A 19,251-nucleotide genomic window follows, 5' to 3' on the forward strand; every position below is an offset into this window, starting at 1 on the left:
TTTATGGCACAATACGCACCATTAAGGGTATCGGCGGGGTCGGGGGTTAATTTTGAATGACGGTGTTCAAACTTGCACAGGTGTTACCTCTAGTTTGACTAAAGATGCACACAAAATTTCAGGTGAATTAGATAAAAACACTTTTTTAACAAATATCTTTAAAACATAGCATTTTTTATTTGTTTTTTAAAGTGTATCTCCTTCCTTATTTATCATTCAATTTAAAGAAAAAAGTAATAGCAGAAAGTTTAATACCTATCAAATTAAAACGGCAACTCAGAAGTCCAATTGTGATGTGTGCTATTTAAAAAAATATTTTAAAAAAATTCAATAAAAAATACCCTAAAATTATGTATTAGATATTGGTAAAAAAAATTTTTTAGAAAAAAAAAGAAAAATAAATTTGCCGATGTGTTCTCTCACTATCTTTATTCCAATTTCTTTTTAGATTATTAAAATCCATTCATAAATAAGGGAGTTTTTAGAATTTTGAATGTAGAAAATGTATGTTTTTTGAGAAAAACGCAGTTAAAGTTTGCTAACCAATTATTTTGTTGCTTTCAGAAGCATATAAAGTTTCTTGGAAAAGCCTACATGGCGTCCGTTTCCTTCTTTTTTATAAGAGATATTATTCCCATCTAAAAAAACAAACATTTATCACTTGAAGAAAATAGTTTATATATTTTTGGGGGGTTATCGTAGAACGCCACTCTACTCTTGTGCTGCCAAGTTTTTAGAAGGCTAATGATCCCCTCCTTCATATCCTCCTTTTGATGTTCTTTGCTTCTTTGCTTTCTGGAATGCATAGCAGACCGCTTCGTTTCCTGGTCTTCTCTTTCATCTGAAGGCCTTTCAGGTTTTCTCCTGTCGTTTTTCTCATATAGGCAGCAATGAACTTGGTGCATAGCCGATATTATGTTCTATTGCAGCAATATGTTTTTGATATATAATGAAGCTGTTGTCTTTCACCGATATGTTCTGTTTTCACACTTTCAGATGGCACCTCACACTTACACGTTAGTTTCAAGTCAACATCAAAACTGTTTTTATCAATTTCAAGTGTTATATTGCTGTCCCACTGCCCGCAGTACGTCGAACTAAAAGCGTCTTTTAGAGCTCTCAATGGTAATGAACTATTTCTCCATCATTGCGTTACACTCAGAACGTCTTCTTTTTCAGTCCATATAACTTTCAATCAAAAATAAAAAAAAAACTCCTTAGGTTGGCTCCTGATAAAATACTGACATCACCTGCTACATCAGGGAAAGCAATTACATCTTGAAAATGCTCATCTCTTCTCCTCCCCTCCTCCATCATACATCCGATAACTTCAAAACAAAGTCGTCGGTGCCATCATCATCATCATCTTGATATATTTGTGCAAAGGAATAATAGATTTCCCTCGGAGCTTCATAATAGGAAGTATTTGGCATCTCTTCAGCACACATGGCAGGTGGCGACATGTCAGAAGCTACATTAGCTCTCTATACTTTTAGTTTCAAGATAAGTTTTGATATTATGAGAGCTTGCTTCCCTTCGTTTATTAAACTTCTTTTTTGGCATGTTAGTAGTATATATAAACACAATTGATGTCTAAAAGTCTGAGGAAGTGTTGCAATTGATTGAAAATAACAAATACACGATTGCATAAAAAAAAATACAAGAATTCTCCCTCGAGACAAGTGGCTCGCATTATTCAGTCATGGGAAGAGTTGCCATCTTTATCAGGAAAACATATTGTACGGCATACGAAACAAAATGCTATGAAAAGAAACTCAAATACTTAAGGAATGAATAGAAAATGAAATAGTAAAACCATCCCTAACCAGACCTTTAATTCTACTTGGATGTGGCCTTTAAATTGGATTGCCTTTAAACCATTTAAAAAGCTTCGTATGATATGATCTTACGTGTGGGCAATGGCCGGGATCCAGATGTATGGAAATATGACGATAACTCATTTTCACGAATTTGAGCCAATTTCGCCAAAATTACAGGCCGCCGATACCCTTAAGGGACCTCTGTTAGGTATGTTATGGTGCTGATAATCAGAACTCAGCCTGTTATGGCGCCATAAATCGCCAGTTTTATGGTGCTAGACGAGTGCCACTAAACCGGTTCGCCAATAACCGAGTCTGTCGATAACCGGGGACTGCCAGTATTTGAAATCCCTCATAAACTTGGAATGTTGTAAGCTGGCAGTGTCGTAAACTTGGATCAAGCATCGTAGGCTGGCCTGGATTTTTTTATGAACATATCAGAAAAACTGCTGTAGACTCGGATTGTCGTGAGCCGAAACTGCCATAAGCTGGGGACTGCTTGTACACATGAGTTGTTTTGCTTTCTTGAAATTCTTGAATTATACGATTGGGAAAAACTGCAACGATTTTGCTACTGATCCTCTTGAGCTGGGCTGCTAGTTTTACAATTAGTATTTTTTTCTTGAACCTTACATGCTGCTCAGATATCATTCAGTAACCTAAATGTAAATAGAAATTGAATCTCACAACCTCTCACAACGAAATTCTGATCGCAACTGATCCACAAACATGTGACTCAGAAATGTAAAATGATGGTCAGTAGGTACTTCACTTCACTCAATTTGGATCAGTGCCTCTCCATAAATATAACCTCCTTGGACTCCACCAACAGCAAGTCTCTCATCGCCCATTCCCTCGACCATCAGATGTCTTCCACTCTCTGGTAGTACTGGGACTGATGGGAAGAGCAGACTATCGAGTCAAGTTTTGCCCTTTTCTTGGTAACTGAGACTATTGTCTCACCAGCACCATCATTGTTTAAGATCATGTGGTAATAGGTAAAGATAAGTCTCCCTGTATCTTAGGTTTGTGCAAGTGTCAAACCTTCCTTTTATGGACTAGGCTTTGCAGAAATCACAGGAAGATTCCTTTCACTCTTTGCCTTCCCATATGCCCTAAAGTGGGCCCGAACAATTCCTTTGCGAATGACACTGGAAGAGGTGGGAAAGATGACAGAGAGATTGAATGAGGACAAAGAGACAGGCTCAGCATGGGCTCCTCGGAGATGGAACTTACTTTCTTTCTCCATGGGGGCATGTGCACACTACAGTCACAGAAAACAGTACAGCACAAAATGGAAAGCAACTTGGAGATCATGAGCGAAATCATATGCGGCTATGAGCACAATTGAGGAGTCAGGCCATTCCAGGTCATATGTGACCATGGGCAGCACAACAAATGCAAGTATACTCTATACTACAGTATATGAAAGCATGGGTTTGTATGTTACGGAAAATACAGATAATTATAAACAGGTTTTGACGTAGGAAAAACCTATTTTTGGTAGTCGCTGTTAAGTCCTCAACGAAGTTACCCTCCATGGTGTGTGCCAGTGCCCCATGGAGACTAAACTAATATCAAAGAAATATCCATTAGCCTGGTCTTGTAGCTGGGTAGTATGCCATGCTGATAAACACTATATAAGACAGTTTTTGGACCATGTGAATAGGATGTACCTTCTGCTGAGTAGGTTGTTGCCCCTTTTGAGGGAGCTGTCCTTTCAGACCACCTACCTGCTTATTAGGAGAACTATGGAGGTGACTGAAGGCCTATATGATTTTTTTATCAAAGCAAGCCTTTTTTGGATTGGTCAAGGGGAATTTCTGGCATTTTGTTTTCTGAAATCTTTTCCCAGGAGAGCATACAAGTACAATTTTAATGTCGTACATGCTCTTTGACTTGAATAACAATACAATCCTCAAACAGGCCCCAACAGAAGGCATTAGACTGTAATAAAGCAGTCCCACTGGGAGTCGGAGTTTTCCAATACCTCCATTTGCCCTTTTATGTGACAATCTAAAAAGTCAAAGAGTACTTCCCATAATGTTCTCATAAGGCTTTTAGCCACAGCAGCAAAAATTGTCCTAGATTCTTCTGGAAGCCTTTTTGTGGCAACTTCTAGCAAGGAGGAAGTGGTTAAGATGCTAAAGGTAAAGTCCCACTGGTGTTTAGGATGAACTGCACACAAAATTGGTTGATATTTGCTAAACATCCACAATATTCGTGATACATGCTTGTATCAGTTGGCCAACATCCATACATGTCCACAATTTTTTTTATCCGCAGAGGCTTTTTTTCTGTTACCAAGAGTTTTGAGCTGCACAAAATTTTGTTGTGGATGACATCCGCAATAGTACATATGCAATACATGCGCTGTTATCCGCTCTTATCCGCAACTCACGGGTAATTGCAGCTTGGTAGCGGACTGGGAGAGTATGTATTGAGTATGTAAACCATATGTAGAGCGTCCCTATCATGTCCATATCATGAATTAAAATAATATATTGCGAATATTACAGATGTGTCACGAATTAAGTGTTTGTGTTGCGTCTGATTTGCAAACAATTAGTGAATGGATAACGTTGGTGTTCTTTAGATATCTGCAATATTCACAATACATTCAGCACGATTTACCAGTTTGCCCTCCTGGAATGGCATCCACAATGGCAGCCGCTTTTATTCATGATACATCCACAATTTGTCTGGGACAGAGTTTCAACTCTAGTAGAAGAGGAAACCAATTGCTCTTCGGCCAGTTGGGCACTACCAATGCTATCTGTCCTCTGAAAGATCTGAGTTTGTGTAGAACTTTCAGCAAGAGGTTTATTGGCGGAAATAGGTAAATCTTCTGCCAATTGTTCCAGTCCATGGACATCGCATCTGTGGCGTGAGCCAGAGGATCCAGATTGGGAGCCACATAACACGGAAGTTTGTGATGAGACCTCGTGGCGAACAGGTCTACCTGAAGGCCCGGGATTTGTTGGCAAATCCAATTGAATGACTTTGTGTCCAGGGACCACTCCGACTCCAGCAGAGTTGTCCTGGACAGTGAGTCCGCGATGACATTCCGTACTCATGAGTGCTAGTTCAGGAATGAGGGCTCTTGGCAGAGGTAGTAGTAGCGAGCAGAAAGTAGACGTTGTAACGGCACCTCTCTAGAGGGGGATTTTGAGAGAGGAGAGATCTAATTGGCAAAGCATCTGTGATAGTGGTTTCCACTCGCTCCTGTGCTATACCGACACCCTATGAGGGTGAGCGAGCCGGAGGTAATAACTCCGGCATTCCATATGGCTTTTTTCTCTGGTATATTTAGCATTTATTTATACCTAGAAATGAGTGCTATAAGGAACATTTCACTGGGCGACACAGGTCTTCCCCAAGAAATAGATTTTTCCTTTGTCAAAATCCCTTAATATATCCGTAATTCATACTGTTCTTATCCGCACACTATTGTGGAAAATTTGTCAATTTTGGTCAATTCTGGTGCGGATAACAATGAACGCCTGAATCCCAAGAAAATTTGTAACCTCACTTCATCCTCTTGTCATTGGGACCAGGCCTTAAGGAAGTGGGTCCTAGCACAAAACTCTGATGCTGACATATCTTCTGATATCTTTCGCATTGGGATACCAAATTGCTGAATTGCAATATCTAGGGAGAGTTTTTTCCTATCAAAAGGAAGTTGAAGCATTGCCCATTCTTTAGTGGAGTTTTTTGAAACTGAGATAACCGAAGCAAATGGTTTTAGTTCTGCCAATGGTTCCCGCTTTCTAGTTATTACAAAATTTTGAAAGTGTGCCTTCTCATGGTTTATCATTTTAAATGTGAAGAGGCAGAAGGCTGGTGGTACATTTAGGAAATGCTGCCCTGTATTTAAACTTAGCATGTGCAACTTATATCATGGTCTTTCTCTCATTGATGAGATACTTACCATCTAAAGAGAAAATGCCATCGAGGCATCTCGCCACAGATTATCAGTATCAGAGTAGGATTTTGGAGTCTCCGTTACGTTTGGATTGTAAGACTCATAATCCAAACTGGCCGCTTCGTTGGTTCCAGTTGGGATTGTACTCACAGCTCTTGTTTGGGCAGATTTGGTTTCCACTCTCCCCATTCTGTTGCAAGATGAAAAGCGTTTACATTTTGGTTTATACATTACTGATTTGATTTCTCTAATTTCTTGTTCAGAATCATACAGTATGTCCATAATCTGTTGCCGTTCATTGGCAAGGGCATCTTTGATGATACTCATTATTACCTTACATAACTGATCAAATACCACAAACTGAGTATCCCTTTTGGGGGAGCTTGTGTAACCTGACTGAGTATCTACAGCTGAGCTGCAGCTGCCTGTTTCCCAGGGGCAAGAGGTCCTGGATGAATTACTTAAACCCTCTGAAACTTGTCATTTCCAGTGGGTTCAGGTGGATCCTTGTATCCCATTTTGGGGAAAGATCCTGATCAGCTTCTGAAAGCTGCATGGGGGATTGACTTACTTGTGTAATGTTTCCCCCATGGCTAGTTGAAAATTGTGTCCCTGATCCTTCTGGGTTCAGCAAGGTTCTTTGGGTATCAATGTCTACCTCATAATCCTTAAGCAATACCCCTCCAAGTGAAGATTTCTCTACTTCCTACACAGGATGAACCTGGGGAGTAGTGGGTACTGATGTTGCTGGGTTTCGGCCCGAATATGGATCTGTCGGAGTTCTGCCGGATAGATGTAATCTTCCCCTTCCTCACCCTTGCTGAACCCTAGAACCCATTGAGACAGCCTAAAACGTGCAGTTTCATCCTTAAAGCTTGCTACCAAGAGCATGCTACAAATTTTGCACATATCTGGGTGACCAAATAAATCTGTCCTGATCATTACAGGGACCAGCTACAGAACATTTTAACTGAGGGTCATGTCTTAAGATGGCCCTGTAGTGAAAAAACCAAGTTGTTATTAGAAAATTTAATTTGTATAGATTATTTTTAAACATGGACACCTGTAAATATTTACTAACAGTAGATCTCATTTTACAGGTCAATTTGACTACGTGTACATTTTTAGTACATTTTATAAAATATCTATGTTAGCTTTGAAGACCTGTCTATGTCTGTATTACTTAAACTTAGCCCTTTTGTCATGGCTTTAATTTTAGTTATAATACCACCCAAAACCACTCAAGCTAGTTTGTGACTAACCTATTTAACTAACCCAAGCCACTTTTTCATAAAGCTTAGGTTAATATCTCTAGTATAATCTATGTTAAGCTAATCATTTTTGTAAGTTATTATAAGCTACTGCTTACATTAGGGATAAGCAAAACCCTGATATATACGTATATAGTATCTCATTGTTTTATTATATATCCTAGCCTACCCTCTTGTCTGATACTCAGGCATATTGTTTCTAGGCTGATAGAAGGATATTCACTTTAAAAAGGGATTCTTACTTAATCTGTTTAGGCTACTACTTTTTTTAGACAAGATTCTAATATGTAGCCTTATCGATTAGCTAGGCTACATAGTCATAAACCAAGTTACTATTTATTGAACCCAGTAATTTATGAACCTTGAATATACTGGCTTGTAGTTTTACATATAGGCTAGGCTACCAAGTCATAGCAAATTGAGACATTTTGCTAAGGTTAGAATACTTTAGTATGTTGCGTTACAGATAAACTAAGCTATATAATACCAACCTATCAATACTAACCTTTTTATTAGGTTATTTTACCATATAAGTGAATTAGCACTTACTCTAGGCCTAATTTAGAATATCTAATCAGAATTATTAACTTCAACATCAAAGTTATGTGTTGTTTAAAACACCAATAACTCAAAATGTACCCTTTAAAGGTAGGCTACTATCTCATCTGGCACTGGTTGCCAATTTTCTAGTCTTAGGTTACATTGTCTAGACTAACAATTTAGTCTGATAGGGTGTTTAGAAAAAGTTTACCACTAACATTAGGTATTGCCTAGTCCTGGGTTATTTAGGTCATGCTATACAGGCTATATAAAATGAATATAGTGTAGCCTGTTTATCAACTTCTAGGAACTTATCACAGAAACATTAGGTAACTACCTAATCAGGGTTATTTAAATCACCTTTTAGGTATATAATCTTAAGTTACAGTCTACAAACAGTAGCTACCATAGTCTTAAACTATTTGCAATGAATTGGCTAGGCTAATAGTTCATGTAGGCTAATTCCTAGGAAATTGGTGACACCGTTATCAGGGAAGATGAACTAAATTAATAATACATTGTGAGCCAATTCTTTAGCCAAAACTTCCAAAATGAATGAGATTCTTTAACAATTCTCGCTTTCATTAAAAGGCTAGCAAGAATCATGTGTTACATTGACCATGTGCTCTCTAAACAAAGGACGAACAAACAAAGGCCGGTTTCTGTATTCAAAACAAACCTTTGTTCAACAGTTTGTTACCTAAATATTTTTCACTAATTCTTAAAAAATAAGCACTTAACTTTCAAATTTTGGAGATTCCATGATCCCTGAAGAAAAAAAATAGGAGATCAAAATGTCTCAAAAAGGGAATGGTTCTTGGTCTTTTAACCGGCCCAATCATAAAGCAAGATGGCCAATGCACATGCGCAATATCCACTTCTTCTACAGGTTTTGTTTGATGTTGGAAACTGGGTACAGCTTTGCTGAAGATGAGATAAAATGCCTTCTTGTCTTTGAGTTCATTATACTCTATCATGTGTCATAGTGCTTATCACTATGGCTTAATACCCAGCTACAAGACCAGGCTAAAAGGTATTTTTTTTATACCTATTAGTCTAGTCACCATGGGGCACTGGCACACATCATGGAGGGTAACTCCTTTGAGGACGAAACAGTGACTACACTCAAAAGTTGGCATTTTTATCCAACGGTTTAAGATGACACCCAGATGCTAAAGACTAGACCATGTCTGTCCTTTTTCTTTTTGTGACAGCATTATTTACAATGGTTTGGAACAAAATCTTCTAAACCTTCCTAAATTTAGCAGCTTGAAAAGATAGAGTATAATAGCAAAAACTCAAAATATCTCTGAAATAGAACATACAATTATACATCTATGGCATATCCTAGAAGCATGAATATGAACTTGAAATATAGAGTACAGGCAGTCCCCGGGTTACAGCAGGTTCGAGTTACATCGTTCCGGACTTATGATTCGTGCCTCATGGCGCTGTTAACCTCAATTTCTCAGTGACGTACCTGCTTTACAACGCTGTAACCTGGAATTATGGCGCTGTAACAGCGCTGTAGGTACCTCAGATCCGAGAGGTGCTGAAGGATATGGACTTTGAGGAGCTTATTACCTTAAAGGAACTGAGAGCATGGGAAATATTTAAGTCAGTCTGCAATGGCTTCCTTGGTAACACACAGGTACCAGATTACCAAGAGTGTATCGAGAAGTTGTTACAGTCTTATGAGGATATGGGATGCCGAATGTCACTCAAAATTCATTTAATCCATGCCCATCTCAACTTCTTCCCTCTGAACCTCAGGGAAGTAAGTGATGAGCATGGAGAAAGGTTCCACCAAGATATTACTAAGATGGAGAGCAACTACCAAGGCAAGTGGAAACCCAGCAATGGGGGACTTCTGCTGGATACTCTTGCATGACAACCCATAGGCAAAGTACACAAGATCATCCAAAAAAACTCACTTCTAACTGTCTGCTGTACTATGATTTGTGTGTGTTGTATTATCCAAATAAATTTAGTTCCATCAATGGTCTGTATCGTTGTTGTTTTTTCTGTAATATGCCTTTGTAACAGATGTAATAAACACACTATATTTTGAATTTTAAATGAGGTATAATTAAAAGGAGATATGTGAAAGCAAGAAACTAGAGGTGATAAAGCAAAGCTGTTCAGAAATTTGAATTCACCTTATCAAAATTAGTAAAAATCACCTATTCACCTCCTTGCCTCAGAGCAAAAAAAAAAAAAGTTATATTTTGAATTTATGTGCAGTATAATTAAAAGGGTGTATGTGAAAGTTAAAAAAACTAGAGGTGATAGAGCAAAACTCTAGAGAAATTTGAATTCAGCACATCAAATTTAGTAAAAATACACCCATTTACATCCTTGCCTTAGAGCAAAAAAAAAATTGTGTAAACCAGTGTTATCTATGTGTTGGTTCTCTGTCTTCATGCTTTTAAAAAAATGTGCAATAATAGTTATAACCTGCCAATGAAATGTAACCAACAGATTTAAGGTTTTGCCGAGTCTTTGAGTGCATCCATATGCAGCTCACGAACTAGGCATCCTTTAAAACAATAATATGAGAGCCTATGTACTTCTGAAACAGATATTCGGTCATGGAGAGGGTAAGGTGAGTGAGCTTTTTGCCTTACACACATTTACCGGTTTGGCTTCACTAATCTGGGAAAAGGGCATCTTTACCCTATTCAACCTCCTAGGACGAGTGTGAACCTGTCAAATATGTCAGATATTTGACCACAAGGTATTTGACATATGTATTAGACAGGTTCACCCTCCCCCCTACTTTGCAGCTTTTAGAGAAGATTGGGAATTAAATTTTTCTTAAAAATTTCACATTGTTTACTAAAGAAATGCATAAATGTTTTAATTACAGTACAATTATTATTATTAATATTATTATTATTATTATTATTATTATATTATTAGATTATTATTATTATTATTATTATTATATTTGAAAATTATTATTATTATCATTATTATTATTATTATTATTGGATTTGAAAATTAGTACTCATTGTTAGGTAAATGATTTATTTATATCATATAAATGTGGTTAGTCCTCACCATCTCCCATAAATATAGTAAAATATTCTTGTGCCGCCTCTCTCTCTCTCTCTTCCTCTCTCTCTCTTCTCCTCCTCTTCTCTCTCTCTCTCTATCTCTCTCTCTCTCTCTCTATCTCGATCTCTCTCTCTCTCTCTCTCTCATCTCTCTCTCTTCTCTCGTCTCGTCTCTCGTCTCTCTCTCTCTCTCTCTCTCTCTCTCTCTCTCACAGTATACATACATATATTTTAATGAAAAAATACAGTAATTAGTGAATACACACAATTGCTCCAAACAAATGAATGAGTGGTAATTTTAGAGATATGGCCCATAAAAAAATCTGCAAATTAGTAAAAATTCCCCCACAGACAAGCGAATGATGTGTTCCACAAAAATCCGCAACAAAATTAATCAAATGTAGAAAAAGCATAAACATAAAAACAAAACTAAAATGCTCATGCAGTGTTAGATGCCTTCCTACCCCTTCCTAAAAACCAGTTTGTAATGAATTATAGTTTTGATATTTGTATTTAGTTATTTATTATAAATATATTTTGGAGTATGTAAACTTGAAAGCCCCTAGTCTCTGAAGGCAATTGTAGATTCAAAGGCACTGAATAGCTTTATAATCAGTCACTTAATCAGTGAAAAAAACGTTAGGTCCAACACTGAGTCAGTTGCACTTGCCTGTGTCAGCAACGTAATTCTAAATTATATTTAATGTCATGCTTATTTATCAAATGATTAGGTTTTACAAGTACCAAATTTAAAACTGAATGAAGAAAAGGTTGTAATTGTTCAGTCATTTGGAAAAACAGTAAAGGAAATGGATGAAAACGAAATGGCTATTAACTTTATTGTCAATGGCTGAAAGAGTTCTTCATGAACCTTTTTGTACAGCCTACATTGCACTGCTCAAAACTCACAGTTGTTATGAACCCTTAGAGATGGACAAATACATAAAATTCTGTGAGGCTTTGAGAAATATACAGTTTTTTTTTTTTTTACCTGAGCAATAGTGTTTTGATAGAATTATGTTGTATTGTATACTCTCTCAAGAGGTTATTGTTACTGTGGTTGCTGAATTTACAATGAATCAGTGAATATTATGACTTGATGCTGAGACTTGGTTTTAGATTAGAAATATTGATATTTTTTAATTGTATGAACCAGTGAATGTTTAAAGATTTTTGTGATTTTGTAAAATTCATGTATGAATAATTGCTTTGCAGGAGGTCGCAAATAGTCCAGTGAGTGGGCAGATCTTAACTTCAGGTGGTAGCCCATATGTTATTCAGCAAGGTGTAGATGGAGAAGCTCATCCTCTCTTAAGTACAACTCGAGCCTCCCCACAGACTGTAAGTATGCAAGTAAAATAACTATTAGTATAGTGTTCCTGGTTGATTGGTTTGATCGAGTGACAGTTGTTTTGCTGATGAAGGAAATCATTAGATTTTATTCTTAGTAGCATGGTTTGTTTGAGAAAGAACATAAAGTATATGCCCTAAGGATGTCACAAATAGTTGTATTTCATGTACTGTTTAGTAAATATTTTGCACATTGCTGGCAAAAATGCATGAGAACATATGGCTCCTGGATTTCAAAGATCTTATATTTGTTTCTCTCCTCATAGTCATTTAGGTTCTTTAGGATTTTCGTTATTCTATCAGTGGCCTTTCTATCTTGAGTATGCAAATAAAAAACAAATTTACCTATCTGCACTACCAGTGATTGTTTTTCATGCTAATACAGTGGGTATTCAACTTAATGTGAAGGTTTGGCTCTAAGGCCCCACATAAACCAGGAATTGTTTAGATTAAAATTCTTTATATAAAATGCACTATACCCATATAGTTTGTTTCCACATGTATACATGACCTATATGCTTCCTGCTATTTGCAGGATGTCTTGTAAATTATTTCAACTTTTATTATTTATATAATATTGTGTAATACTGCACTTAAAGTAACATAAGTGCATTGTTAATACAGTTGATATACTGTTTTGTTCATGGAATATATGATGACATAAAATGCTTTACATATATGTTCAGTACTTCTGCAACTGATGTAACCCCAGAAGTAACTTTGCATTATCCTAATATTTTCTCTGATTCAGGTCTTACAAATTCTTTCATATATGCATATGAAGAATAATAATCGGAAGTTTACATTCTCTCTCTCTCTCTCTCTCTCTCTCTCTCTCTCTCTCTCTCTCTCTCTCTCTCTCTCTCTCTCTCTCCGTGCAGACAATCACCAAAATCCTGTTCTTTTATTAATGATTTTTTTTATGATGATGATGATTGACAAAGGCAAAGGTAATTGGTGTATGGTGCGTGCTGTAATTCCAGTGTGGTGGGATGTGTGGGCACCTTAGGTATGTGGTTATATATAAGGCAAACAAACATTCTGACAAGAGGTCCAAAGGGTTGTTTTCATCTGGAAAATTGGGATCTGATTACAAAAAATTGACACCTTTGAAGAGTGCCAAGTGTTAGTAGCTAAGGAGGTTTAGGACTAAGGATCTGCTAATCTTGAAGGGTCCTTTTCAATGTCAGGAACTAAAAACATTGAGGTCTCAGGCTTTTTGAGCATAATTGGTTGCTTACACACTTTAGTGGAAAACATTGTGATAAGAAATTGTTTCTTTTTGCTTCATTCAAAAAGTGGTTGTAGGCATGTTATTATCCCTTGGGTGATAGGGTGCTTTTTTCCATCAAAGGATACTATTTAAGATCAGCTCTTTTTAACGTTGTAACATTGAAAAACTTGAAAATTTCATGTCCAAACCAGTGGCTTTTCTTTTCATTCTACATTTCATTGTTCTCTGTAGAGTTTATTAGTAGCCCTCGGAGTTCCTTAGTGATGATGATTTCTTTATTTTCTTTTATTTGTTTCTTTATGTCATCCTCAGTCATGTCAGGAAGCCTTCCTGACTAATTTGCCTTGCAGCACTCAAGATTTTGGCTTCATCAGTAATGTGGAAGTTCTTGAAGTCAAATGAATGTCTCGCCCCATATTGGATTCCAACAGGCATATACTAGTTTCTCAGGGTGTAAGTACTGTTTCATCTGCAGTTGTAGACTCTCCATACTTCCATATTGTTGCAGTCAGGGTTCTCAACCTTTCCCAACTCTGTGCACAATCTTCTGATATTTAAGAAGTGCTTTATAGTCCCTGGAAGTGTTTTATATGACCATCCAAATCAATAGCAGTGAATTTGGTTCCATGGTGATATGCTGTTCTGTGTGGTGATTTCTTTTTGTGATTCACAAACATTCAAGAGTATGTGGGAACTGGGGAAATACTGGATGGGAAATTAGAAGTTATGATGTCACTCTATTCTTATTTCCCACCGTTATCCCTACATTAAGGGGTCGGTTACCTGATGCACCTTCTCCACTTCCTTCTATCAAAGGCATCATTCTCCACCAAACCTCTTCTCTCCATATCTTCCTTCATTTTATTTTGCCATTTACTTCTCTGTCTCCCTTTCAATCTTCTTCCTCTAATAGGTTCCTCCCAAGCCCTCTTCACTCCCTCCTTGTCATCCATCCTCAACACATGCCCATACTGTCTCAATCGTGACTCTTATTACCTCTGTAATCTTTACTAACCCTGCCCTTCTTATTTCATCATTTTCCAATCTCTCAAGTAGCAATATTCCCATAATCCACCCCAGCATTCTCATCCCTGTTCTCTCAAGCTTTACTTCTTCATTTCTTCTTGAGCCCATGTTTCCGATCCATACAGTAACACTGGTCTTACCACTGTGCTATAGATCTTGACTTTTAGCTTGATTAGCATTTTCTTATCACATACTATTTCAGCTACTTCTCTCCACTTCCCCCACGTAGCTTTTATCCTACTGTCAACGTCGGCCTCACTTCCTCCCTCTTGGCTTAAAGTAGATCCAAAGTATTTAAACTTTTCTGCTTGTTTTATAATCAAGCATCTTCTTTCTTATATTACTATTCTGTTTGTTATCTTCGCGACTGTTCACCAAAATCTCTTTTATTCACATTCACCTTGAAGCCAACCCTCTCTAGACTCCTGCCACTCTCCAACCCTTCTCTGTAGGTCCTCCTCATTTTCAGCAGTAATCACCAGATCATAGGCGTACAGCAACGCCCACAACTCTTCATTCCTGATCTCTTCACTCAACTTATCCATGACCAGGACAAACAAAAATGGGCTTAATGCTGACACCTTGTGTAGTCCAACAGTAACTTCAAAGTTTTCTCAGCTGCTGCTATTACTTTTCTACTCGTTCTTTGATATATCATCTTGACCAAACTAACCAACTTTTCTGGGACTTTCCTCTTCCCCAAACACCTAAATATCACTTCTCTTGGGATTGTATTGTATGCTTTCTCTAGGTCTATAAATGCAAAATAGAGCTCGTGGCTCACTCTATCCTCTTTTCCTGTAGCTGTCTTACTATGAAGATAGGGTCCACTGTCCCTCTTCCTCTCATGAATCCTTACTGCTGTTTCCTGATCTACAATCTCTCATAATCTCATCTGGTATCCTCTGTAAACTTTCAATCCATGCTCTGTTAGTTTAATTCCCCTGTAGTTACCACAATCCATGACATCTCCCTTCTGCTTGTGTATATATATACCCTTAGACTCTCTGCCCAGTCCCTTGGCATTTCTCCCTCTTCCCATATAGCTTTTATTAAATCCAGCCTCCATTTCTCCCCCTCTTTACCTGGTACTTTGATAATTTTAGTTTGGAATAATGATGGACCTGGTGCTTTACCATTCTTCATTTTATTTACTGCGCTCTCTCTCTCTCTCTCTCTCTCTCTCTCTCTCTCTCTCTCTCTCTCTCTCTCTCTCTCTCTCTCTCTCTCTCTCTCTCTCTCTCATTTTCAGTATTTAAAAGTTGTTCATAATACTCTCTCCATATCTTCTTAATGTCTTCATCCCTATGCTATATATTTCCATCTCTATCCTCGATGACACCCAATTTACCCAAATCCTGTCTCTGTCTTTTCATCAAGTTTCAAATCTTTTGGGTATCCTTTTCTCCTTCTCTTGTTCCTAGTCTTTCATTCAACTGCTCTGCTGCCCTTCTAATATCCATACCTACTCTCCTGCTCACAGTGGCGGAACTAGGTCATGATGGGCCCTGGTGCAAATTATTTGAGTGGGCTTCTATCATGAAAAACAAAATTAATTGCCTTTTAATGATGATGCTATAGTATAGATAAGAATAAAAACTACTATTACTACTATGATCATCATTATCATTTATATTTTCTTTATTTCTATAACCTAAACATATTTACAAATATATTACCAAATCAATCTACTACTAAGACATTATGATGGGGTCAGATGGGCCCCCAATCACAGTGGCCCCTGGTGTATTGCACCTCCTGCACCCCCAGTAGCTCCGCCACTGCCTGCTAACATCTCTTATCTCTTCTCTATCGTCCCTCTGTACCCTGTGCATGCCGTTTCAGTCCTTCAATGCTTTTTTATTTTATTTTTGTTGATTTGTGGACCTCTCCACTCCACTACCACTTTTCTCCTCTCAGCACTCCATATCCACTGGTTCTTTTTACCAATTCCCCTGCTTCCCCCCCACACATATTTCTCTCATGTCTACCCAGATATTTTCCACTCTGTAACCCTGTCTCAATTCTACGTTCCCATCTCTCTGTCACAGTCCTCCTGAATTGGTCCCCTTTTCACCTTTAAGGTCCCAAATCTTAACTCTAGATCTCCTCTTTCTTTTCTTTTTTTTCTTTTTTTTTGCTGCCTACCTCTCATTTTCAATTCCATCACCAGTCTCTATTGGTCACAGTAATTTGACCTAAATCTAGGTATATATTGTATTTTTCTTTGAGGGTGTTTACACATTCTTTAGATATTCCTTGGCGGCAAAGTCTAAATGCTTACCATTTGCATGTGCAGCACCTACTTTCCAGTTTGATGAAATTGCTTAGTTTTATGTAGAAATTTTCATATTTTTCTGTTAACTGATGGGGGAGGCTTGTGGACAATTTATGTATGTAGTAGTATATATAAAACTTCTTGTCAAGTGGGTTTATCATTTTTTCCAGTGTTTCATTTTCTGTCTGATCCACAGCCAACTGAATAATAATATTCTTCAATGTAGAGTAAGACAAATCCTCTCCTTTTCCTGATTTGTCTTTCAAAAAAATGCTTTATCCTCGTAAATCAACATAGTATTTTAGAATCTCTAGTTAGTGGGAATCCAAAACTTTTTAATTCTAACTGCTTTAGGGCTCTCTGTAGTCATTAGTGCTGTAAATAATTCCATTGTATTTCTAATAGGGTGAACATTATTAGAAAATAATCTTTATTAGTTTCCATTACGAAACTTGTGAATAAGTTTTGTAGGTTCCCACTTTTAAGTCATGTCGTGGACTTTAGGAGATGGCAGGTTATCTATAAAGACCTGAGTTTTTGTACATGCAACTTCCCCGGCAGATATATACTTAGCTATAGTCTCTGACGTCCCGACAGAATTCAAAACTTGCGGCACACGCGACAGGTAGGTCAGGTGACCAGCCCACTCCCGCCGCTGGGTGGCGGGAATAGGAACCATTCCTGTTTTCTAACCAGAATTTTTCTGTCGCCGGTAGCAACAACATCGTTGTTGGTACCTCCTGCATTGGAATTCTTTTCTCGTTGGCCGAGGATTATCTATTTGACCTTTGGTGATGTACTTTGATCTTTGGTTTTGGCATACGCTTATCGTGGACCGTTTTTTTGATTTTGGTTTGGATACTCTTTAAAATGTCTGACGTGGCACCTGTATTTAGGGTGTGTGCGAAAGAGGAATGTAAGGTGAGGCTACCGAAAGCATCGGTGGATCCTCACACAGTCTGTAAAAAATGTAGGGGGAATGATTGTTCTGCGACTAACACCTGTCTGGAATGTGAGAGTTTAACGGAAGTGGAATGGAAGACCTTGGCTTCTTATGTAAGGAAACTTGAGAAGGATAGAGTTAGGAGGGCTTCCATCAGAAGCTCAAGTAGATCCTGCTCTATTGAACAGGAAGTAGCTCCTAACTTTTCTGGTAATTCACCTGCTCATAGTTTGGTTTCAGCCCCTTCCCCCAGCAGCGAACCTGTAGATGCGTCTACGGAAATGGCTGCAATGAGAGCCTCAATAATCAGCTTGAAATCGCAACTGCAAGCAATGAAGGAGAACAGGTAAGCGCAGTGATGTGTGCAGTGATTTGTGCAGTGTCCCCAGTGAAGTGGAGGGGGCGTCTGACCGACTCCGCATTGCTCCTAGGCCTAGACCTCTTTCAGACTCCCATGACCAAGGGAGGAGGAATGTCGAAAGCCGCAAGGGGGATGTAGAGTATTCCCAACGGTCAGGCGTCCCTTCGGCAGATCCTGTAGCCGCTTCCCAGGCTGCCAAGGACAGCTACTGCAAAAGCGTCCTCAGGAAGTGCTTTTCGGACTCAGACTCTTCGTCTCCAAGAAGAGGATGGAGTTCTTCCTCTAAGTCGCGTCCTCTTAAGAGATCCTGGAAAACGCCAGCAAGCGAAGCGTTGCATTCCAGTCCTGAGCCTTTTCCGGAGTATTCGCCTGCTCGTAAGAAGAGAGCTACGAGATCTCCTGTCTCTTCTCCGGAAGACTTCTCACACAAGACGAAGGAAGTCTTGGTAGGACTCCAACAGCAGTTGTCTGCCTTAGTGGGAGTTCTTTCTGAAGGCTCTTCTAGGAAGAAAGACGTTTCTCTTCCCATCAAGAGTTCTGTTAGGAGAGCCTCAGAGAGTAGGCGCCCTGGCGTTAGCAGACGCTCCTCGCCTGAAAGGTTTTCGTCCCCAGCGAGACCTTCTTCAGTCGCATATGACAGGAATCGGAAACTCCCTACGAGCAAGAGTTCTCCCAGGAGTTTTGCTAGAGACGAATTCGCCTCTCATGGCAAGTATCAGGAGCCTGATTCGCGGATTTCTCGTGAGAGAATTCGTGCGGCTAAGAGCTCTGGGAGAGAGAGAGCCCCTCTCTATTCAGAGCTCCGCGAAGAAGGAAGGAGCGTTCGTTCGTCCTCTAGACATTTCCCGAAGGAACAACCCTCTCCCTCTGGGAAGTACCCAGGAATCAGGAGTCCCGTAGGATCTTCTAAATATCCTTCTAAGGACGCAAGAGTTTCGCCGAATAGGCGCCGAGATTTGGACAAGTTTTCTTCGCCTCCCAGGAGGGATAGGAGAGAATCTAGCGCCTCTCCGGATGGACGCAAAGGGAAAAGGAGCTATTCTCCTGCTAGACGCAGTCACCAGGACGCAAACGTCTCCTCTCCTGGACGACGGGAACAAAGGGTTCTCCTTTCTCCTCGCAGGCGCATTTCGCCTTCCAGGCGTCCTCATCAGGACGCAAATGCCTCTCCTTCTTGGACCAGGCAGCCTCACCAGGACGCAAGCGCCTCGCCTTCTTGGCCCAGGCGCGCTCACCAGGACGCAAGCGCCTCTCCTTCTTGGCGCCAGGAACAGGATGTTCTCCTTTCTCCTAGCAGGCACTCTTCGCCTCACAGGCGTCTGATTCAGGATGCAAGCGCCTCTCCTAGCAGACGCAAGGAGCAGAGCAGAAGCCCGTGTATAGGGAAGCTCCAGGACTCGTGCAGGAAGGAGGATAGAAACAAGGACGAAAGAAAAAGGCTTCT

At 39.0% G+C, this 19,251-nt stretch overlaps 1 protein-coding gene across 1 annotated transcript in view; it reads left to right on the forward strand.

Annotated features, from left to right (window-relative positions):
• The window catches only part of LOC135207258 (DNA-binding protein RFX2-like), a gene marked incomplete in the record, with an annotated part of 462,694 nt that overhangs the window by 253,259 nt on the left and 190,184 nt on the right, over positions 1-19,251 (forward strand). Inside the window, 1 exon segment of the mRNA XM_064238912.1 lies at positions 11,831-11,956. Coding sequence (XP_064094982.1) covers positions 11,831-11,956 — 126 coding nt within the window.

Source organism: Macrobrachium nipponense, chromosome 32, assembly GCF_015104395.2.
Source record: "Macrobrachium nipponense isolate FS-2020 chromosome 32, ASM1510439v2, whole genome shotgun sequence".
Taxonomy (NCBI): Eukaryota; Metazoa; Arthropoda; class Malacostraca; order Decapoda; family Palaemonidae; genus Macrobrachium; species Macrobrachium nipponense.